Below are 24,737 nucleotides of genomic sequence, written 5' to 3'. Positions count from 1 at the left end.
GATAGATAGATAGACAGATTATTATTATTATTATTATAAGTGGTTGGTGTGGGCATTCACCACCCAGTCACTCAATGTAGTCCTGCTCTCGGGTGCCTGCCCCTTGCTCTCTTCCTTCCTTCTTTCCATCCTTCCTCTTCTGTCTTTCTTACCTTCATTCTTTCCTCTTCCTTCTGTCTATGGGTGAATCTACACTGAGTGACAAGCCAAATGGTTTCCTGTACACCAGGAAACTATTTACTACACTGGGTGGTAAACATATACCCAAATTATGGCACCTGGTGGTTTAGTGGGTAATTATGGCACTCCAATTGGATTGAGACTGTGCATGTTTACATCCAACAGGTGGTTGGGGTTTATTGTTCATGTAATGCCACTCAGGGATGAGTGAGGCTGGTCACTCTCATCTCAAATGTCAGAACCAACTTGCCTAGCCCTGGGCTCCTACACTCCTCTTGGGGCAACATGGGATTAGATGAATGGATGAATAATAATAATAATAAAAATAATAATAATAATAATAATAATTATTATTATTATTATTAACTCTTTGATCCAGTGACATATTCCACTTCATTCTGAGGCTGGAAAAATTTATTCTAATTCCACTACATTTCAAAGTTTTGTTTTACTAACTCTGTCAGTTTTTAATAATCTTTGCCCTCTGGCAAGTTGGCAGCTTAACTGAGGGTGACAGGGGCTTAGCTAGGATTAAAAAAAAAAAAAAGAGGTGACCTGTGGGTGGAGACGTTCTCACAAAGTATGAATTGTGGGATAGAAAATGTTTCATTTTTATAAAGCATAAGTAGTTAACAACTCACCAGACCAGCGAAGTAGGTCGAGCTCTGCTACCATTAGGTGGGAGTATTAGCACATCATCAGTCCTGAAGCGCTGGTCTCGGGCAGATGTAGGGTCCAGCCGACCTCCAATGGGCACCACAAACAGGGTACCATCTTCACCTGGGGAAAAGCAGACAGGGATCATATTTTCACAAGATTCAGGTCATATTCAAGGGATGATTAAATTCAGTAGGATTCCCAACATACTAACATTATTATTATTATTATTATTTATTTCATACCTGCAGGGATCCCCACATACAGCTCATTTATGTGATTATTTTACACCTTCAATAAGTGGCATCTGCAATAATCAATGTAATTAAAATATATATATATATATATATATATATATATATATATATATATATTATATATATATATATATATAATATATATATATATATATATATATATATATATATTATATATATATATATATATATATATATATATATATATATATATATATATATATATATATAAACTAAAGGAAAAACTAAAAGTACATGAAACAAACAGTGCGGGTGTTTGAGGCTGCTGTTGTTGTGCCTGACTTGTATTTTTGTGTTGATACTCATTAGCATGGTAGTGGACAGGAATGCCATTATATTGTGGCACTGATATACCCGGTAACCAGTCAACTATGCTGCCCAGTTATAAATGTCCCTCACTCCAATTCTTCAAAAAGGGGATGGAGGGCTGCTGGAGAAGGGCCTGCAGTCCACTAGGTTCATGTTTCAGATGAACCTGGACTTACAACTATCACTACTGCTATCAATCATTGTCATCATCATCATCACCTCCAACACCTTACTCCCTCCTGGGAACTCCCGAACAGGGAATGACCTTGACAGAAGTGCCTCCATGTTACCTTATCCTCACACACCTTTCTCAATCTCTCAAGCACTCTTTTTCCTCCTACTCTTTCTTCAATATACTGGTCTACCCTCTATTTCTATACCACATACAGTCTACTCACTAGCAACAAGAAGCCACTCTGCATTGGGACTGAAGGCAAGGGCAACTGGACGCCTGCCCTCCTCCCCAACCCAGGGTATCTTGAAGGTGTTGGACTCCCCATTCCGGTGGTGGAAGAGCACTACTTCACCTTCACTGTGTGCAAAAGAGTCAGTTTATATAACTGAAGAAATATAACAGCAAACTGGATTGTTTTTATTATGAAGAGAAATCGAACACTGTGGACAAAGAGGGCCAGCTCATGAGAGGAAAAATTATACCTACATACATGAATTGCATTGCTGTGAGGAGAGATGGAACAAAATGGATCAGCTTAAGAAAAGACGAGTTACAGTATAAAGGCATACTGGAACTGTCTGTACTGAAGAGAAATGGAACTCCCTAGAAAAGTGGACCAGTTCACACAATAAATCATAACTGCATTTTGAATTTTTACAGATACAATTACTTCAGCCTGAGATAGACCTTCTTCTACTATGAATAGATGGGAAAAAAAAAAAAAAAAAGCTTAATAAAGGGGGCTACTCAGAATAGGAATGATTATACTCATAAACTGATACTGGATTTATTGGAAAGACAAATAAACAGTCAAACAAACTACTACAAGCACAAAGAGACTGACAGATACTGCACACTCTGCCTAATTCCACCTACCTAGTAGCAAGAGCCGCAGTGATGGATCTGGGTGAGGTGGAGGAGGTGGTGGCAGTGGTAAAGTGGCCGCTCTTGAGTCCACCCACCAGCCGCACCACCTCGTAGATCCCCCCTACCATCGCACCATCCACCTGTGCAGACAATGGTAATGGTAATGTGTGGCAAAGATCTCAACATCCTTCAGGCCCTGTCATCGCACCATCAGGGACAATGGCTATGCTGTAGAGAGTGTAGCCAGGCAAAGAACCCTAACCCCACCAGCTGCATCACCTTGTAAATCTCCCCTACCATTGCACCATTCACCTGCATGGTTCAGGGTCAATGGTTATCAACCTATCTATGTATCTACTGCCAGATGCCTTGCTCCCATATAGGTGGCCACATATGAATCACCTCCATGTCACCCTGTCCTCCGCTATCAGGCTGCTCTTTCTCCAACTCACCCCTCTTTCATGCCATCAGGCTGCTCTTTCTCCAACTCACCCCTCTTTCATGTACCTCTCCACCCTAGGCCCTCTGTAAACAAACAGTTTAACAAAATAAACTACCCTAATGGCAAATGCATTATCAATATCCTAACAGCAAAAAGAAAAAAAAAATTCCTACATGCATTAATGATCTTAGTGATTAAGCAGCTGGGAATGCTAGCTAAGAGTACCAGGGTTTTTGTTGTGGTGCAGGTAGCTGGTGTCACACTCAGGTGTCCATACACCCACTGTGGGTTGGCAGGTAAAATAAGTAGCTACCTATGATAACACTTAACAGAAGTAACTACAGTACAGTAACCTGGACCCAAGAATTATGAGTGACTAGCCCTATCAGAGTCACAAAAGGGCTAAGCTATGGAGATGAGCATTGCAACTACATGCCTCATGGTGTCTGCCCCCATCTTTACCTATTTACAGCTGCTATTTACAACCTAGAAAGCGAGTTCAGCATACAGTAATCAGCCATATTCAATCTGGGGGTAAACTTGCAAAGATACATGGAACATAATACCCCCTAATGAATCAACAGCTGCACCTGGAACAATACAATATACAGCACCAAACTGCAATATTCTGTAGCTATACTGTACTATACATTATTGCATACTACATACCAGGAGTTATATTTAAGCATCTCTAACTTGATACAGGATTATATCTTTCTTTAAAAAGATCTAAGGAACAGAAGAGGAAAAGGCCCAGGTTAGTAATTTATGCACTTGATCCTATTACTGCTACTATATTACAGCACCTACTTCAAATGGAACATTCATCAAGATTTTGTTTGAAAATGTTATACTCCTTCATATAAAAGCAAATGTGTCATGTTTAGAGATGTCATGTTTAGAGGTGGCTATATGGTTATGGGTCATGACAGAGGTGTGGGTGTGGCAACAAGGTTAATTAAGGTAATGTGCTACACCTGTATCACCAGGATAAACTTCTCACTATGATGAAAACCTGATACTGCCATAATAATGAAAAATATTATCCCCTCTACAAAAATTAAGAAAAATGAAATACACGTATACCGTATACTACTGTAAAGTATATACAGTGTATATACTTGATCCACCAATTTATGTACCGCACCTATTAATCTATCTACATACATACATACATATTCAGACTGTGTGTGTGTGTGTGTGTTTCATAACTTGTAAGTGATATGGGACATGCGTCTGGCAGTTCTGACTGCATCATATGGCGACACCAGGTTTTCTGTGTTGTATATAAATAACGAAACCAACAAATACATTACACTTGCATTTAAAGAATTATACATAACGAAGTGAATTAACAAAATGCAAATACCTACAATACCCTTCATACCCAACAACAATAAAACAAAGTGTCTCTATTTGATCACTAAGTATTTTCTCATGCAATGGTAATAGCCAAATCCAATTAACCCCCTTCTGTCTCTGGAGCACCTACCTACTGCCAGATGCCCAAATAATGTAAAGAGTGGTCCCAAATGTACCACCTCCATATCATTCTGTCCTCTGCCATCTGGGTGCTCTCACTATAACTCATATCCCCCTCTCTCATATGCCACTCCACAGTCTCCCCCCTCCTCCATCTTCTCAGTCTCACCCTCCCCCTACCCCTCTCCACCTCACTAACATACACTCTCCAAGTCAGCCTGTCATTCCCTATCTCTCCTCTTGACTAAACCATCTCAAAGTTATTTTCCTGATGTCTTCTACCACATTCACATAAACACCACAGCATATTTATATGCAAAAACCAGTACTTTGAGACATGAATGCTGTGACACTATTATACAGCACCAGTGTTGCACGCAGATTCCTTCCTGCCAATGCAAAGGGAAACTGCACTGTATGTAAGGCCTTTCTCCTCTGATTCATGTCTCTATAAGAAATCAAGATCACTGCTCTATACCTCCCACTCCCCATCAACATAGGATACAGATTACAAAAATTATGAACACTGTATAAGTAGTTACCAAAGTTACTGGATATGCCCTAAAAAAAAAAAAAAAAAAAGGGGGGGGGGGGGCATCAAAAATCAAGCAAGACACAAGAAAAACCATCAGAAAAATTGGGTACCTAAATGGGTGGGCTTACATCCCCAGATCCTTCCAATGACATTAACCATCTGGACTGCCACTAAACCATGACATTTCTGCACAGCCACTAAACCCAAGCTAAAAAGCCACTCAAACTTTCCATATACTAACCATCTTGAACTTGACGTAATTTTGGCATGTGCATAACACCCCCAGAAAGGCTAATTTATGAAAAAAATGCCACAGAAAAGACTCCCTAATCTGGTAAGTCATAGAACACAGAAAACCCCAACAAAAATGGGGTGAGGGTGCTGGAAGAGGCTGTTACGAGGATGCACGGATCTAACCAGGCAGTGGAGCATTCTGGTTATACAATCATCCCTCAACTCCAACCCTATTCCCCCCAAAAGAGCATGGGGGAATGTGAGAAAAGTGCATCTTCAGTCTGCAGTCCACTGGGTTTATGTACAGATGACTCTGGGGTTGCAATTACTAACAGTCATGTTGTTTTCATATGATGGAACTTGGTTACTCTTACAACTCTGATAACGAGTCGTGGCTGCATTAAATTCGATAAGCACTGGAATCTCCTTGGTTTTTAGTCAAGTAAAATAGCCAATAAGACAACATTTGGACATCAACTGTGGTGAAAGAGTAAGAATTTTTGTCAGGTGAAAAAGAATCAAGTACAGAACTACCATAATGGAAGGGGGGGAGGGTGTCGTGTGGTGAACTATGGCAGGGGTAAGGGATAGGATTGTATGGGTTGGGCACGTGTCTCGTATGTCACCTCCTGACCTGTGATGTTACCTGACCCGCCCTGGTGAGTGCCTCGGGGTGGGTTGTGGCCGTCTGAGTGGGGTGATGGGAACGGAAGGAAGGTGTGGAGGGGAGGGGGAAGAGGGGGGGGGGACAGTGCGGTGAGGGGGGGGGGACTGTACTGTATCACAACATACCCTCCAACACACCTTCCACTTCCCTTCTTCCCGACCTTCTACACCACACAGAGATTAACCAAGGCTACGATACTACATAATCAAGACGTAGAGCCTGATGGCAGGGGAATACTCACATTAATGTGAGAGTTATGTGTCAAAAATAGGAAGTACGTCTAAGGAGGAGCAGCAGACGACCTGTGGCTTGTGCTGCCATCTGCCAGGCTGGCGTCCCGATCTTAAAACATATTTTACATTCCAAAATCTTTTATTTCATACAATAACAAATTACCAGATAGTAATATAAATAAATAAAAATTAGTTGTATATTGCTAAACTATTGAACATCATCAAGGACTCTTTTCAATACAGAAATATATTTAATTTTTAGACTGATATTTCCTGAGCTGCAAAGATTGGGACAAGTGGAGGTAAAATGTAAACAACAGGCCAAGATACAAGTGGAGCTGGAAAGTTTTATCTTATTTCCTTGTAATGGAGTGTTTGTGTGCCATAGACCAGTATTCCCTTCGTCCCTTGAGGTATTATTATTATTAGAATTAAGGACTGATAGGTTTTGTCTTGAAAATTGCAATCATATATTTAACAAGCCGAAACAAGGAGTTTATGCGGTATTAAACACGTAATCTAACACTGCCTTAGCCTTTCTTGTATTAACATATTAAGTATATATTCCAGAGTATTTTGCACGAAATCTTGCAGCAGTTTTTCACTTATTCTTTTACTGGTAAATTTGTAACTTCAGTTTTTTTCTAACAACCTTGTATAATCAAACCAACCAACCCTAACTGAACTAGCCAGCCTAACCTAAATTATCTGTCCTGATGTAACAACAACTAACCTAACCAAGGGGCATGACTGTCCTAATTTTCTGTAATTTCTAATTGTTGCATGACATTTGGAAACATTAAGTTATTTTTCTGAAATGTGATAAGTTGCATAAATAACAGAGCCAGATGCAGTACCAGATATATAATTAAAAAAAATAAAAATAAATAAATAAATGTGATAGAGAAGGGAGGATGTTGAGAAAATAAACTGCAGAAAAGGGGAATGGAAAAGTTCAGGGGAATGGTTCTGGAAAACGGTTCAGGAAAATAATAGTGGAATGGGAAAAGGGTATCAAATCAATCCATTCTCAAAACTCGTCTGTCCCCAGGTTGTTCTGGTTAGGCAAGGACAGTTCTGTTAGATCAGGTTAGATTTAGTTACTGTAGTTTGGCCATGTGGAGAGGATGGAGGGTGAAAGACTGACGAAGAGAGTGTATGTGAGTGAGGTGGAGGGGGGAAGAGGGAGGGGGAGGCCGAGGATGAGATGAAGGGATGGGGTGGAGAGGTATATGAGAGACGGGGGTGTGAGTTGGGAGCAGGGCAGTGAAATGGCGGGGGACAGGGCGACGTGGAGGCGATTTGTTTGTGGCCACCCCAAACGGGATTGAGGCGTCTGGCAATAGATAGATAGATAGATAGTTTAAGTTATATTTGTAGGGACAAAACAGCTGGGGATAATTGACTTAAGGCCTAGATGGGCCTGAAAGTAGGTAAATGATTAAAGACAGAGAAAAGATTTGGTGAGAAACAAGAAAGTACTGGGGAGGAGGAGTACCTGGTAATGCACAAGACAGGAAGACAGAGTTGGATAATGAGATGCAGGAGAAAGAAGTGTGAGGAAAGCAAGAAGGAGTGTTTCAACAACAATAGATTGTGATGGACAGTATTTTAAAAAACATTCATCAGTCTGTATACACTCAAACCTCGATTTAAGGGACCTCCATTCAAGGGATTTCGGATTTAAAGGACTCCATATTCTCCCTGACAAACAGACAAGACCATTCAAAAATGATACATAATGTCTAGGTTATACACATCAATATATTTCTTTATACAGTACCCATAAAATAATATTCATAATCATATATATAAATAAGTGAAACAATCATTGCATTTCATAATAAGATTGTCTTTATACATGTTAAAACAATGGACATTTTCAAGTACTGGTAAGGGACAAGTTGATTCCCCATTTAGTCCCTTAAATCGAGGTTTGAGTGTATATATCTATCTACCTACGGTACCTTTCTGCCTGTCTTCTATCATCAGTCCCTTTGTATATTTGTCTTATTTTCTGTAGCCAGATGCCTTAATCCTTGGGGGTGGCCTTGTCTCTGTCATCAATGTGCTCTCCTTACATCTCACACCACTCTCACCCATGTACCGTAGCTACTTCTCCCCCTCATCCATGATTTCACTTTCTTCTTCCACCTCACTCATATGCTCACTTCTGTTTAGTCACTTACCAGTACTCTCCAGTCCCTCAGCATGACCAAACCATCTCTTGGTACTTTTAACACTTACCAAACATCCACATCAGCTACGTACCAAGAGATTATTAATATTAGAAGCAAAATGTATGTATTTTGGAGAGAGTATGGAAGGGAAGGATTCCTTGGTGCATAATAAAACCTAGAGAGATTTTAGATGAGAATGTGGTCTTTGGAAGTAAGTGAATGAGTGTAAAGGTGGAATGGTAGAACATAATGATTATTTTATAATGGAGAGGAATGTCTTCCTGTGCCAACACTGATATACTGGGCTGCTTTATTGGCCACTTACTGGTGGTTCTGATATAACTGGGCTGCTTCATTGGCCAGTTATTAGTGGCACTTATATAACTGGGCTGCTTTACTGGCCAATTATTGGTGGCACTGATATAACTGCGCTTCTTTATTGGCCAGTTTTGGTAACTGGGCTGCTTTATTGGCCAGTTACTGGTGGCACCGATACAACTGGGCAGCTTTATTGGTCAGTTATTGGTAGCACTGACATAACTGGGCTGCTGCATTAGCCAGTTATTGGTGGCATTTGTACAGCTGGACTGCTTTATTTGCCAGATATTGGTGGCTGTGATATAACTGGGCTGCTTTTTTGGTCAGTTACTGGTGGCACTGACATAACTGGGCTGCTTTATTGGCCAGTTATTGGTGGCACTGATATAATTGGGATGCTTACTTAATTGGCCAGTTATACACTTGTCCCTCAAGCACCTCCCTGTTTGGTGAAAAGAGGATGATGGTCTACAGAAGGACATTTTCAGCTGCAGTCTACCAGGTTGACATTCAGATGAGCCAGGGTCCACAACAACAGCAGTAATAAAATAGTGGAATGTTGTGTGGAAAGTACTCTAGTGAACAGAGAAGAGCCCTAGAGAGAGATGTATCAGGGAGAGGAAATGGAAGGAGATAAGGAACAGGGAGGGTGTAGGTGTGAGGCACAGTATGTATTGAGATTATAGAAGGGTGAAATGTGCAAGTGTGGATATATATACCTGTGAGATGGAGTCAGAATTCTTGGGGTTTGAATGGTGAGTGAATGAGAGTGTAGCCTATTCCACTGGGTAGATGAAGGTTAGTTTGAATGAGCCACACAGCCAATTACTCACCGTTTAAGCCCCTGGAATCCTGACTCCACCGCACAGGCATGGGCTGTATGTCCACATATCCACATCTAAATATTTCCCAAAAGCTAATACTGGATGTTATTTTGTTTCTTGCAGATGATGCTGAATGGTATACAGCAAACTTTTATCACACTTATAAGCACCTTGAGGAGATAAAAGGAGTCCTTGTACAGTACTGTATACCAGTACTGTAGTTATTAGCAGATGAAGTTTAATTTTTGTCATGTTGTTAAAGACATTCATTCATAGATATGCTTACAAAGGAAGTAAGTGGTCATGAATGAGCAAGAATAATGAACAGAGGAAGCAACAAGTGCCTGGTATACCCCTCAGTGAAAGGAGTGGAGTCAAGAGTATGATTGCTATTACCTGCTGAGAACCTCTGAAAATAAAACAGAGACGCTCCATCCAGCCATGCCCAACAGACAGTATGGGCCACTGAACCCTGGGCTGGGGAATGGGGGTGTAGGAGGGGCAAATGGACCACTGGGATTGTTTGGAGGATGGCCAGTGAGGGCGTCGAGAGTCATACCCATCATCCTTTTCTGCCTGGTAATAGCGTCCCTTTGTGCACACTACTACCTCACAAGGGTAAGAGACTAACTGTTGTGTGCTTAACCCATTCACTCCTATAACACGGCCCTGACGAGGAGCCAATGTGTGGTGGCACTGTGCACCCTGGGAGGAGCAAATGTGACATCCACTTAGGAGTCAAACTCTTCATATTTCCCTGCACCTCACCATGGGGAAGGACTCGGGTTTGACCCTGGTGAAATACTGTCTGCCACAAGTGAGTCTCAATTTCCTGCACAGCATATGTACTGCACTGTACCTGTAGGATGGCCCAACAGAAATAGTTGCTTGCTTGTGGTCAGTGTATCTGCTAGTTCTGGCAGACTAAGGTTATGCAACAACAATGACATCTCAAGCAGCTAATGCCTTTCCTATTTTAATGACACTGCCACCAAATGAATTTGCCTAGTGATTTATCTCTTTCAGAATAAATTTATTAAGGTATGTATAACCACTCAAGTTCAATAAGCCTCTCTTGAGCTGCATGTGATCGTCAAGAGGTAGTTGAAATGAAGTAAAAAGACTCTCATAAAAATGAAGGGGTTAAAATTTCAGCCACACAAGGGTAAGGCAAGCCCTCCATTATTTACCCGAATTTCCAAAGCTTCGTGATAAGAATGCAACATGTCTGGCTTCTTTGTCCTGTTGTGCACTGCGTTCTGTAGTGTGGAATGCAGACTGAGCATATCTAACAAGTACAAAAGAGATAGATGTGAGACCATGACATTACTAAAGTCCATGGGAGTTCATAAAAGAAACTCTGGATGTTACAATCTGAATGGATCACAACAAGAGATGCTCCCATATCTGAAAATCATAGAGGAATTGCAACTACAGTACTACTACAGTTATCCCCTATAATGTCTTTATAGTAAACAGATCCCTTAACAATCACAGTAAATCAGTTACCAGTATACTTTTCATGAAGGTATCACTCTGCTGTTTTTCACTGTCCCGTTAAACCTTCAGTAGCATTTACAGTAACTATTTCATCTATAACATCTCTCATAATATAATCCTTTCAGATGTTCAGTAACCTTTACCAAGGCTGATTATTCCATAGTGTCCCTCATAATGCAGTCATTTGGAACTTTGAGTAACATTTACTGTGGCTAATTCATCCATACAGTGTTACTTAATGTTGCAATCCTTTCAAACCATCAGTAACATTGACAGCAACTATTACATCCATAATATGTCTCATAATGCAATGTTTTTTAAATCTTCAGTAATATTTAAAGTAACTGTTTCATCCATAATATCTCTCATAATGCATCCTATGGAATAACACTCATGACCTCACCTAACCTGACATCACCCTACTGACTGAGCCAGGCTGTTGGAGAGTCATCACTTCTACAGGAACGCCACCTCCTCCTGGACCCCAGTGACCCCATGGTGGACCTGGCTGGACTCAAGTGTGACAGTGCCCGCTCCAGGGTGCAGGAGCTGCTGACAATCAAAGGTGAATGTTGCATATATTTGGTTAGTTAGGTGTTTACATGACTGATTGGAAGTTAGCACAGTCCAGAGGTGATCGAGGAATGGAGAGGAACATGAATATCAATAGCAGTGGAAAGAAAAGTAGCCTCCAACTTACACTCAGTCATGTATACACCTAACACACCTAATAAATACAAGACAATACATGTTACATGGTTATAAAATTAGGTACTCTTTGAAAATTTTTTAATAGGTTTGTGAATTAATAATGAGCTTGTGACTGACTCAGACGGGCAGAATTGTTTTTAATTTCAGCTTGTATCATTTTTCTCTCTCTCTCTCTTTCTCTCTCTCTCCACTGGACCCTACTCCCACCCTGTTCTTAGATGGGAATTTAGATGTGGAGGATGATTTATACAGTACATCTTACTGATCTCATTTAAGAACAACTCTGCTTGGGGAGACCAAAATTGGTGGTAAGTCTTAAGGTTTATGGAGCGTATTGTGATATGTTTGACAAGTTACATGCTTATGTGAAGCTGATGTTGCCTCCAGCTGTTGTTATGTATTGTTAGTACACTATATCAGATGCTGTATCTTTGTTACATTCAAGGTCATTGTCTTTGGGTACTACAGAAACCCGTTATATTAGGGCTGTAGATAAAATAACTTTTTCATACTGAGGTGCATGCTTGATGCACTGTATGACATTTCATACAGGTCAGGTTGTTCTTCTAGAGTTTGTGAACGTTCAGTAATATTAGTGTTATGGAAATTAAGTGCGATTTTAAGAAATCATGCAGTATTGCCTAACATATTTTATTGCAGTTTATTTTCTGTGAATCTGATAATACTGTACCTAGTAATATAATGTAACCTGTTCCTACAGCATCTGTACTCAATGAGCTTCGGGACCTGGAGCAGCACAGACAGCAGCTACAAGAAAGTATTGCAGCAGCTACAAGCAAGGTGGAGAGTTTACGACAGGAGGAGGCACGTGTTAGAACTGAGTTAGATCGGCTGAAAACCAGTGTTGAACAGGTCAGTGGACTAGTTGAACTAATTATTTAAAGTACTGTATCCTTTCCAGCCTTTCTTGCTTATTTTTTCCTTCTCATTTGCATTCGTGTGTCCCTTCTGGGTAGCTGCTTCAAAATCACTTCTTTTTGGATGTCGAACCATCTCATGGAGTGGTCTTGCCTGTCAGGTACTCCCTAGGGATTTTTGAATGTGAGTTGCTTCACTCTCATAGTGTAGCCCTGTATGAGTATTACGGCCCTGATTGTCCTGCATCTGACGACTGAAGAAGTGAAAGAACGTTGTAGGGTGGATGTGGATGTGATTGAGAAAACTGGGAGAAATACACTGAGATGGTTTGGACATGTGGAGAGAATGGAGAATGAAAGACTGATTAAAAGGGTGTATGTAGGTGAGGTGGAGGGGGGGAGAGGGAGAGGGAGACCAAGGATGTGGTGTAGGGATGGAGTTGAAAGGTATATGAGGGAGGAGGAGTGAGTTGGAGGGAGGGTAGTCAAATGGTGGGTGACAGAGCGACTTGGAGGTGTTTTGTCTGCGGCCACCCTTTGCAGGATTAGGGCATCGAGCTATAGATAGGTAGATTCGTTTCTGCTAAAGTTACATCGTACAAATTTTGCTCAGTGAGTAGATATTGTACTGTATGCCCATGTTAGTGTTTATCACATGGTATGTAGGAGTATTTACACCTGTCTTCCTCCTTACTTTCATATTCTGGTAAAATTGCCTAGCATCCCTAGGAATAGGAAAGATAAAATGCTATCCACACAGTCTTCAGGGTTGAGGAAGAGAAATGTCAGGGGGAGAGAGAGAGAGAGAGAGAGGTTTGTGTCAGAATGAAGTGGTGTGTGTGTGTGTGTGTGTGTGTGTGTGTGTGTGTGTGTGTGTGTGTGTGTGTGTGTGTGTGTGTGTGTGTTGTTTTCAGCTAATGTAGTAGTTTGAGCTTTATATTAATTGGCAAAATATTCTCCATAGGCATTGTTGACGCAGCGGGAGGTTTTTGAGAAGAACATGCCACAGATTGTAGCCCCACGACGCATCACGGCCACTGACCTAGATGACATCCCCCTCCCACCACCTTCTTCCCATGCCTCTGCTCGCTGTCAGATGCACTCGTGCTTTGATTATTCCCGGTGTTCATTACTCTCTGGCTTCCCTGTATATACATATGACCCCAGGCAGCACTCAGGGGACCTTGAAGCCTTTGTGAAAATTACAGTGAGGCAGGCACTAGGTTACAATGCCCATATTACACCTGATCCCACCCAGGCATGTATCTTTGTGGCCCTGCTGGGTGAAAAGGTGAGTGGGACCAGTGACAGAGCAGTGATAGAGGAGACATTACATTCCCTTTCCCACTGGAATGGCGATGGGCGGAATCACGTGCTGCTGAACCTCGGTCGGACATTTTATAGTCGGAACATCTTTGAGGGTGTTGACACCGGGCGGGCAATGATCGTTCAGTCACACTTCCGCTCTTACTCTTTCCGTTCTGGCTTTGACCTGGTGGCTCCTCCCCTCTTGGGCCTTCCTGGTGGGGATCTTTGGAAAGACTTACCACCCATTGTCCCAGCAAAACGCAAGTACCTCATGTCTTTTCAGGGTGAGCTCCCACGTCTTAGAAACCACTTAGAGAAAAAAGATGATGACGAGATGGGGGATATTGAAAATGGAGATCGATCTTTACCAAACAATCCATACCTGAAGGATGAAATTTCCCTTGTTGCTGAACTTATGAACTTAGAACGAACCCAAACGGATGACAGATTCTTCCTTCACTTCACCTGTCAGGGAGGGGGAGGGTATGGGGACCTGGAGGAGTGGAGAATTTGTGAGACAGAGGCAGACAGAACGCAGATCCTTCGAGACTCTACCTTTGTCTTGGTTCTTGCACCTCCCTCACCCTTCCAAGCATCTACTGTGACCCTCCAGGCTCGTATTTTTGAAGCTATAAAGTATGGCGCCATCCCGGTCATCCTCGGAAACCACATTGAGCTTCCCCTGAGTGAAGCAATTGACTGGCGAAAACTGGCAATAGTCCTCCCCAAGGCACGGGTAACAGAGCTCCACTTCCTTCTGCGGACAGTGTCAGATGGGGATATATTGCTGATGCGGCGGCAGGCTCGGTTAGTGTGGGAAAAGTTCCTGGGATCAACTCAGGTGATGGTGGACTCGATACTGGCGGTGCTTAGGCAGAGACTTAACATCCCTCCATTGCCAGCCCCAAATGAACCTTCACCCAGTGTCTTCAACAGCTCCTTCATTGTAAGTTCAGAAAAGGCACATAGCATAAGTCCCAAGATGCTTTATACAATAGTCTTATTTCCCAGTCAAGTCTACAGTATAATAACAGATATTGTCTATTAAATATGCATGGCTACCTGTAACGTTCATTACTGTTACATTATTGAATATAAGTTCCACACCCTACTGGAAGAAGTCTAAGACTATTGACCTGATGGCTTCAGCAGGGAAAACAACCCAATAAAAAAAGTAAGGCCACCCCAAACGGGATTGAGGCGTCTGGCAATAGATAGATAGATAGATAAATAAGAAGTGAAAATAAAAATTATTAGCAGCATGCAACAGATGAAGCCCCGAATTTCTGCCATAAACCTAGGTACTCTTTTTGGTATAAAGTACTGGTAAAACTGATTTGTATGCACAAACAAGACAAAAGAGTGACTGTTCAAAGCTGCAGTTCTTCTCGTGACAAACTTCAGATGAAACATCATCTCCAACATTTACAAATCCAGTTGTACAGGAATTTAGTGATGCTTTGGAGCACATCCCTGGCTTAAAATGAGAGCTAATTATTGTTGGAAACCCTGACTAGATGGTGTTTCCTGTTGATGAATAATGCCATCTGACATTATCCAAAAACCTATTTATTGCACTAGCAGTCTGAGAGATAGCAAGATATTACGTTTTCCTGTTGTTGAATATTGTGTGGTGTCCATTGTGGAGAATGATTGTAAGAGAGACACACATTTTTGGTTAAAAGCTTATTATTCCCTTCCTTCCTAAGCAGCATCTTGGAAATCATCTGGTATTTAAATATTGTGTGACTAGTTCTTCTATCTATCTATCTATTGCCAGACGCCTCAATCCCGTTTGGGGTGGCCACAAACAAATCGCCTCCAAGTCGCCCTGTCCCCCGCCATTTCACTGCCCTGCTCCCAACTCACACCCCCCTCTCTCATATACCTCTCCACCCCATCCCTTCATCTCATCCTCGGCCTCCCCCTCCCTCTTCCCCCCTCCACCTCGCTCACATACACTCTCTTCGTCAGTCTTTCACCCTCCATCCTCTCCACATGGCCAAACCACCTCAGTGTGTTCCTCATAACGCTTCCTATCACATCCACATCCACACCACAACGCTCCTTTATATCCTCATTCGTCAGCCTGTCTCTCCACGTGACTCCACAGGCTCCTCTTAAATAACTCATTTCCACTGCTCTCACTCTTGACTTGTGTCCTTCCAACAATGTCCAAGCTTCACTTCCGTACGTTAGAGTTGGTATCACAATACTGTCATGTAGTAACTTTTTCACTTCCATGCTCACTTCCCTGTTTCTTATCACTGCTTTCAAAGAACCAGCAACCTTTCTTCCCTGCTGTACCCTTTCAAGCACTTCACCCTCCACACCTCCATCCTTACTCATCACACTACCCAAATACTTAAACGTACTCACATTTTCCAATTCCTCACCATCTAACCTCACTGTACATTCACTAACTTCACCTCTCTCAAAGACCATCACTTTACTCTTCCCTACATTCACCTTTAGGTTCCGTTTCTTACACACTCTCTCAAACTCATCCACCAAGCCTTGCAGCTCCCCTTTGTCTTCACTCAACAACACAGTATCATCTGCAAACAACAGTACAGGGAGTTTCCAAACACTATCCTCTCTCACCAGGGCCACTCCAACATCCACTACCCTACCTTGTACCTCTTTTATTACCCCATCCATGTACAGATTGAACAGCCATGGAGACATGACACATCCCTGTTTCAAACCAACTTTCAAAGAGAAAAATTCACTTAGTTCACCATCCACACGCACTGCAGCCTTCGCACCATCGTACATACTCTTCACAGCATTCAACAACTTCCCATCTACTCCATATATTCTTAACACTTTCCACAATCCTTGTCTATCCACCCTGTCATATGCTTTCTCCAAATCCATGAAAGCCGCATACAACTTCTTTCCCTTCTCTAGAAACTTTTCCACTAAAGATCTAAGAATGAATATCTGATCTACACAACCTCTTCCCTTCCTAAAGCCTCCCTGTTCTTCTCCAACTAATTTCTCTGTTCTTTCTCTAACTCTGTCTATAAGTATCCTACCATACACTTTTCCTATTATACTAAGAAGACAAATGCCCCTATGATTACCACACACTTCTTTTTCCCCTTTTCCTTTGTACAAGGGAATAATTATACCTGACTTCCAATCCTCCGGGTCTCTACCTTCCTCCCAGGCTAATCTGCACATCTTCCACATCCATTCTACTACTATCTCTCCCCCATGCTTCAGCATTTCACCACACACTCCATCAATTCCTGGGGCTTTCCCCGATTTAACTTTCTTCATTGCTTCCACAACTTCTATCCTACTGATTTCTTCCTGTCTTCTCACCTCCCACCTTCTCCCAGCCATTCCCCAGCCACTTATACTCGCATTACTTCCATCCTCTACGTTCAACAATTCCTTAAAGTGTTCTCTCCATCTGCTCACTTTTTCTCCCTTCTCCACTAGTAATCTACCATTTTTATCTTTCACTCCCCTGCTAACTTCACTTCCACCCTGTCTTACTCTTTTCACTTCTCTCCAGAACATTTTCTTACAGTCCCTCCACTTTACACTCAAATTCCTTCCAAATTCCTCATCCACTCTCTTCTTACTAGTTCTTAAAATCTTTTATTAACCACTTCTTGTTCACTACGATGATTGAATAAATGTTTTTTTTATATGCCTCATGTGGAACTGAATATTGAAAAGCAAAGGATAGCTCCATAACTGTCCATAGGTATCTACTGTAATCACTTTGTAGCTAAAGCACTGTATGTGATATCTACCAAGTACTGTTTAGTGGTTTCCCAATGCAAGTGTAATATTTACCCCATCACTTGTTAACAAATGACACACATGTAATAATCATTCATCATTGTGAATTGATTCAGAAATGTGCATTTCTTCTGAATTGTACAGTATGACTGAAATATTTTTTTGAGCAAGGTGATGAATTTGAGGGCAGTTTAAGTCATACATTTTCCTCAGCTAGAAATACCCCATTTCCAGATGCAGTATTCATCAGTTGCTATTCTTATATGTTCTCATACTGTAGCCATTTTTTCATGCAATTTCCCTTTTTTAGTTTACTTCTATACCTGTAATCTCATTTTCTGTACTTTCTGTCAAAACAGCCTCTGAAAACCGATGCCAACATACTTGATCCTGACACAGATGAGAACTTGGGTCCCATTGAACCTCCCTTCCCTTCGCCTTCCTTCACCCGCAACTACACTGGCCCACTTTTCCATGCCTACGAATTATGGAACACTTGGCCGGATCCCTTCAACCTCCACACAGCCCGCCCAACCGACCCTCCTCTCCCCACTGAGGCCAAGTTCTCAGGGTCGGCACTGGGATTTCGTCCTATTGCAGCTGGGTCAGGAGGATCTGGGAAGGAATTCAGCGAGAGTTTGGGTGGAAACTGGCCAAGGGAGCAGTTTACCATTGTGATGTTGACCTATGAGAGGGAACAGGTAAGGAGAAAAGGGAAAGATTATCCTCTAAATCAGGTTCAAAGCAGATTAATATGTTTATCTGTTTGTAACCTGATGCCTTGATCCTGGAAGGAGTAGCCAGAAATTAATCACCTCTATGTCACCCTGTCCTCCCCCATCAGGCTGCCATCCCTCCAGCTCACATCATCCTCCCTGACATACCTCTCCACCCCATCCCTCCATCACATCCTTGGTTTTCCCCTCCCCTCTCCTTTTCTGCCCTACTCACATGCATTCTTCTAATCAATCTCCCAATTTCAATTTTCTCCTCATTTCCAGACCATGTTAACACTACTGGCATTTTCCAGCACATGCATACCAGTCATTGCAATTTCTTCTTACTTCAGATTTATTAATACAGTATCCATTTCAGTGTTATTATTGGAGTGATTTGGAGTGTAAGTGGGTTAGAGCGTTCTGACAGAAGGGTTGGAGGTTTGAATCTACCCAAGGGTCGTTGGTAGACATCAGGAAGGGCATTTGGTCACAAAGTGCTTCATGCTCCAAAACCAAAGTCCTCTACCCAGGAGCAACGTCTTAGTCCTTACTGATAAAAGGGGACATGGCCTAAAACTCAAAAAAGAAAGAGAGAGAGAAAAAACATTTTGACCAAGTGGTCACCTTAAGCATACAGTACATAAGTTTCTTTATTCCCCTTCCTTAGCTGCTGCTTTTTTTCTCCCCTCAATCTCCTGACAATTTTATTAAACTTATGAGATATTATTAGAACTTGAGGTAGATTTATCCTTCAGTAACATCTGCAGTGATTGTCATATGATGTGGTGTGGATACAGATATAACACCTCTATTATGAGAGGTCATTCCTAAGCTGAGTAAAACTGCATGGAGAAAGCAAGAATATATATACAGTACATATATAATGCATCATCAGAGAGAGGAGGTTATTGATATGAATTTTGTTATGATTATGGTAGGTGCTGCTTAATTCACTGGCGCGACTATATGGGCTGCCATATCTAAATAAAGTCATTGTTGTATGGAACTCCCCTCGGCCCCCAGCAGAAGACCTCAGATGGCCGGATATCAAAGTACCCATCCATGTGAGTACATCCTTACTTGATTACCACTGTTTATTAATTCACAGGTTAAGGTATATGTGTAATAATACATGCTGTTTATTTGTTGTTGTTTCAGTATTATTTTTGATGAACCTTATACAGCATATTATATGTGTTTTGAATACCAGTTTTAATTAAATTCAACCTGTATATTATGTGTTTTTTAAATATAATTTTAAGTCAAATTCCTGGTGTATATTGTATCTGTTTTTTTATGTCAGTATTAGGAGCTCTGCCTTAACATTTGATTTTGTGGTATACCATATTAATATGTCTTATGGCTTACTTTCCCATAATTATATTATCTTCTTCACAACAGTTACATTATTTTATTCTTGTTACCTACCAATGATTTTATTTCTTTTGGGGAAAACAGTCTCCATAATATTCCTTGACTATGAAAGTTCTCACCAAAGCTAAATAATATCAATAGGTGGTATCACAATATAATGAGAAAGACCATACTACTGTAAAATAAAATGACATAATGCAATATGGCAGAAGAGAATTTTGGTTATTCATTCCTACATACTTACCCCCTTCCCTTTGTAATGTATTGTGTTCTGGTGAAGGTGGTGAGAGCCGAGCGAAACAGCCTCAACAATCGGTTCCTGCCATACTCCGAGATAGAGACGGATGCTGTGCTCTCTGTGGATGACGATGCTCACCTCAGGCATGATGAAATCGTCTTTGGCTTCAGGTGGGTTCAAGGGAGAAAGGTCTGTAGGGAAAGGTACAGGAAATAAAAATGGGTGGTTGGGAAAAATACAGAAAAGCAAGAAGGATTGCAGGGAAATATGGAAAATAAAATAAGAGTTGTAGAGAAGTATACAGATAAATAAGGGTTTTAGGGAATAATGCAGTCAACAAAGAATGGTTATAAGAAAAAAAAAGTCAACAGAAAAAAGTTACAGAGAAATAAGTTAAAAAAGGTGATGGAAGGATACAAAATGTAAAGAAGGATGACAATTAGGAACTGGGAATAAAAGGTAAGGGTAGTAGGATCTAGCAATAAAATTTAGATTGGTAAAGAGGGTTTATATGGTACCTTTGGATTTCAGCCTTGGAGCTCCTTGTATTACATTAATGATGATGCTCCATGGAGAGATTCAGAAAGGGAGAAAATAAAAAATAAGTATAACCTCCATGTTCTCAGCTTATCACATACCAGTATGGCTTGTTCAGCATTACGCCACTTGTGCTGTATCTGTCCATCCAGGGTGTGGCGAGAGGAGAGAGATCGGATTGTGGGTTTCCCTGGCAGGTACCATGCATGGGATCTCAACTACAATGGCTGGCTGTACAACTCTAACTACTCCTGTGAACTGTCTATGGTACTGACAGGTGAGTATTATAATGGAGACAGCTGATGGAGGCAAGTTGGATGGTAAGAGAATGGAGGGAAGAGGCAAATACCATGAGCTGCTTAACTGAAGACTTCTTCTGTGTAACTTAGGTCTTTGAGCCTGTGGTGGGTTATTCACACACTCTCATGGTATAAGGCCTTTGTATAATCCAGGTTACCACAGTTTCCCCTCCTAGATGTTACTGTAGGTACTCATATTTACCTACCAGCCCATAAAGGGTAGATGGATGCCTGAGTCAAGTAACACCAACTACTCACACCAGAATCCACATTCTGGCACTATGGGACCAACAGCTTCCTAGGTAGCAACACTAACCACATGGCCACCAAGTTTTGTGCTTAAAATATATGTAGGCATGCCCCAGGCTTTTAAAGTATATACTGTATATGGAATGCCTATGGTTATTAGATTTGATCAGCTTGCATCCCATGTTAGAAAGTGCAGTCATCAGTAATACAGAAAGGCCAGACACATTTTATTTTTGTCACATGCTTAGGAAATTATTGTCAGAAATTGGGAGCTTGCCTTTCTCTTTGGGACTGAAGTTTTAAGTATGCAGGTATAATATCAGAATTTGACATATTCAAAATCGAATTGTGTAATCATCCTTTCAGATTAAAATAGTTACAGCATTCAGTATTTTCCTGTTTCCTCATTAATTTATGTTAAATTTTCATTTCATTAGCATAAGATCTTAGTTTTTATACGGCACTTTTCCTCTGTTTTCAGATGCAGCATTATTTGACAGTTATTGTTTCTCTTTAAATGTATTCTCTATTTTCCTTCCTCTTCACTAATTGATTTCAAATTTTCATTTTATTACTCTTTATTCAGGTATTTTCTCAAAGCACCTTTTCTATATCTTCTATCTGTTTTCCTTCCATTTTCAGGTGCAGTGTTCTCTACAACTACTACTGTTTGGGCATTGAACAGCATTAAAGAGGTGCAAAAGGACAGAAATCTGGGCCATGTTAAAGTGACAGGGCTAAATCTGTTTTCATTCCATCTCAGGTGCAGCGTTCTTCCACAAGTACTACTCCAATATATATTCCCATGCCATGCCACAGGCCATCAGGGACAAGGTGGATGAATACGTCAACTGTGAAGACATCGCCATGAACTTCCTTGTCTCACACATCACCCGCAAGCCACCAGTTAAGGTTGGGTTTATTGCTTGTTTATTAACTACCTAATCATCACTCTCAGGCAGGAAACATTCAGCCACAAGTACACAGAGTCCAAGCTGACTCTTGACATTTACAGATCTCAGAGGTCTTCCTTCCCAGCAGTTTCCTATAGTGAGTGGGAAGTAATTAGATGATTTTGACACTTGGATTAGCTTCCAGTCTTTACAAAACATCAGCTGTACCATGACAACTTCAATACGGGGATTTTGTAAGAGGAAACATGGCATCATGTTGAATGTCTTCCCTCCTCAGGTAACATCAAGGTGGACCTTCAGATGCCCTGGATGCCCAGTCTCTCTCTCTGAGGATGATTCCCATTTCACCGAGAGACATGCCTGCATCAACTACTTCACACAGGTGGGTGGGCTTGAATGATGGGTAAATGGGTGTGTGGCCCATTCAGTTGCGCATACATTGGTTTTGCATGACAGCCTGGTCTACAATAATTCGCCTATGTGGTCAGCAAGAATTTGGGTCTATTTATTGTTTTAGGATTGGTCTTTCACATATAACTTACTATGCTGGGCAGTAACCATATAACCAAATTATGGCGCCGGGTGGTTTAGTGGGTAATTACGGTGCTCCAATCGGATTGAGCCTGTGTAGGTTTATATCCAAGGGGTGGTTGGGGTTTATTGCTCATGTAATGCCACTCAGGGATGATTGTGGCTAATCACTCCCATCTTAAATGTCAGGACCAACTTGCCTAGCCCTGGGCTCCTACGTTTCCCATGGTGCAACACAGGATTAGAGGATGAATGAATAATCCCATATATACTTTCTCTTTCCATGTTTCCTGGACATTAAACTCCCCACTCTTATGTGGGAGAAAAGGTCAAGATGGCAAAGACGACAACGATGATGATGATGATGATGATGATGATGATGATAATTAATGTGGGTGTTCATTTTGTTTATCCAACCATCCATCATCCAACCCATTTTTGGCCCATCAGGAGTGTAGGGGCCGAGGGTTAGGCTGTTTAGTCAAGGGTGACCAGCCTCACTCATCCCTGAATGGCATTGTGTGAGCAGTAAACCCCAGCCACCCCTTGGAAGGAAACCCTCACAAGCACGATCTGGTTGGAACATCTTAACCCACTAGACCACCAGGCATCATTTGTTTTTATGGCTACCACCCAGCAAAGTAAATGGTTGCCTGGGTTACAGAACACAATTTGGCTTGTCACTTAGAGAGAGAGAGAGAGAGAGAGAGGGAGAGATGGGGGGAGGGGAAGCACTACCTGGAGTGAGTGGACACTGGGCCTGTTAACCTACTACATTTCCTTTGTTTAATAGCCAAATATTTCTTCTCAGGTATATGGCTACAACCCGCTGCTCAACACACAGTATCGTGTTGACTCAGTGCTCTTTAAGACAAGGCTGCCCCACGACAAACAAAAGTGCTTCAAGTTTATATAGAGATGATGTTTTAAGCTCAAAGTTTTATATATTTTTCTTGTAAATGTTAGAAGTAATGAATGTTAAATTTTACAGTACATATTTAGCAGTGGTCACTATCCCACTGCATTGTTTAATCATAAAGGATTTTATTCTGAGTGGTATAGGAGGCTCTTAGCACCTCTTCGTTAGTGGTTTATTCTGCACATAACACCTTAGTATCCTCTTGTATGTTGTTGATGTGGTAGCAGTAGTCATACCATAGGAGGAGGAAGAGGAGGAGGAGGAGTGGGAGTCGTAGTAGTAGCAGTAGTATTGGTAGTCGTAGTAATAGGAGTAGTAGTAGTAGTAGTTAATACGGTACAGTACCCTCGCATCCAGCACACGTTAGTCCAGCACGATTCGAGTCCAGCATGGTGGGCAATTAATTAGTATTATTTAATACGATTTAATTACTGCAACACGAGTGTGTTAGCATAACACGCACAGAGCTCCGAGAAGTGGGCCAAATCCGCAGAGTTCACTCAAGCACGATCACCCCCGGTCCAACACGGCCATACTGGTCATTCCCATGATGATGATAGCCAATGAAAAACTTCTGATCAAGTAGCCTTCCCCGCCCGCTATCGTGACGTGATCGTGATGCCGCCCAATTAAAAACGCTTCTGGTGTCACGTGATGTTTTGTTTACATTTCTCCCGCCACAGAGCCACTCAGTCGCATAATTGCATTGGAAGGTGCTTTTTTCTTGCTGCATTTTCTACCCTTCTTACTGCATTTTACCCTGCTCACAATGCCTAGGAAGCTTTCTGAGAACCCCAAGAAGCGTCGTCACCTCCCTCAGGCCACCAAGCTAGAAAGCATTGAGAGGAAGAAGAAAGGGGAGAGGAAAGTTGACATTGCCAAGGCCTACGACATGAATGAAGCCAACGTGATCATAATAAAAAACTTAAGACAAGATCCTGGCAGCCGAAGGCTATCACACGGCACTTCATACCAGGTTTGCCAAGGATACGATGGTAAATTGGAACGGTAACGTGGTAAAATTGCCGATGATACCACAGGCATTTGGAATTCATCTGGATGGATTCCTGCCGAGCATATGGGAAAACAGTGTGACCAAAACCCAGGCGACTCGACAGAGAATGTATCGTACTACATCATTGAACATTTAGCCTGACACTGAATACATATTAATATTTTAGAATAAATATCAGTCGTTTTGAAACCCTTCTCATCGGCATGCATACCAGTTTATAAACAAAGTTGCTTCTCCTTATTCTCTGCCGAGTCAGCGACAGCGATCACTTTCCACAGTCACGAGACGGGGCTCTGGCAACAGTGTGAGAAGCATGCACTTTGCCGAGGATTACAGGGCTAGGACAGGCAGAAGCAGGACCTTCCATGGCTGTGGACGAAGATAGTGATTCTGAGGGTGATT

The 24,737-nt window shown here is 41.6% G+C and overlaps 2 protein-coding genes across 2 annotated transcripts in view; one reads left to right on the top strand and one right to left on the bottom strand.

Annotated features, from left to right (window-relative positions):
• The window catches only part of ca (RCC1 and BTB domain containing protein claret), a 44,315-nt gene extending 41,721 nt beyond the window's left edge, over nt 1-2,594 (bottom strand). The window contains exons 1-3 of the mRNA XM_080280016.1: nt 2,476-2,594; nt 1,823-1,956; nt 822-960 (exon numbers count right to left, since the gene is read on the bottom strand). Coding sequence (XP_080136142.1) covers nt 822-960; nt 1,823-1,956; nt 2,476-2,594 — 392 coding nt within the window. The remainder of the gene's footprint in view (nt 1-821; nt 961-1,822; nt 1,957-2,475) is intronic.
• A 495-nt stretch (nt 2,595-3,089) lies between these two features.
• On the top strand, nt 3,090-23,317 carry botv (exostosin like glycosyltransferase 3). Its single transcript, XM_080280015.1, has 13 exons — nt 3,090-3,204; nt 3,712-3,861; nt 9,806-9,999; nt 11,317-11,446; nt 12,314-12,465; nt 13,435-14,724; nt 17,900-18,241; nt 19,198-19,323; nt 19,914-20,041; nt 20,561-20,685; nt 21,720-21,868; nt 22,148-22,252; nt 23,213-23,317. Exons 1-13 carry the CDS (start codon nt 3,090-3,092, stop codon nt 23,315-23,317), a joined length of 3,111 nt encoding a protein of 1,036 aa, XP_080136141.1.
• The last annotated feature ends 1,420 nt before the right edge of the window (nt 23,318-24,737 follow it).

The sequence above is a fragment of the Coenobita brevimanus genome, chromosome 82, assembly GCF_032717465.1.
Source record: "Coenobita brevimanus isolate Jiangsu-jjx chromosome 82, ASM3271746v2, whole genome shotgun sequence".
NCBI classification, from domain to species: Eukaryota; Metazoa; Arthropoda; class Malacostraca; order Decapoda; family Coenobitidae; genus Coenobita; species Coenobita brevimanus.
The sequence above is the reverse complement of the archived record's forward strand: the minus strand, read 5'-3'. Positions and strand labels throughout refer to the sequence as shown.

Bases quoted from the DNA above. Each gene is read 5' to 3' on its own strand.
- botv (XM_080280015.1), top strand. From the start codon at position 3,090: ATGATCTTAGTGATTAAGCAGCTGGGAATGCTAGCTAAGAGTACCAGG. The intron at 10,000-11,316 runs GTAAGAGACTAA...TGACTGAGCCAG, and splicing joins CACACTACTACCTCACAAGG to GCTGTTGGAGAGTCATCACT. The intron at 12,466-13,434 runs GTCAGTGGACTA...TATTCTCCATAG, and splicing joins TGAAAACCAGTGTTGAACAG to GCATTGTTGACGCAGCGGGA.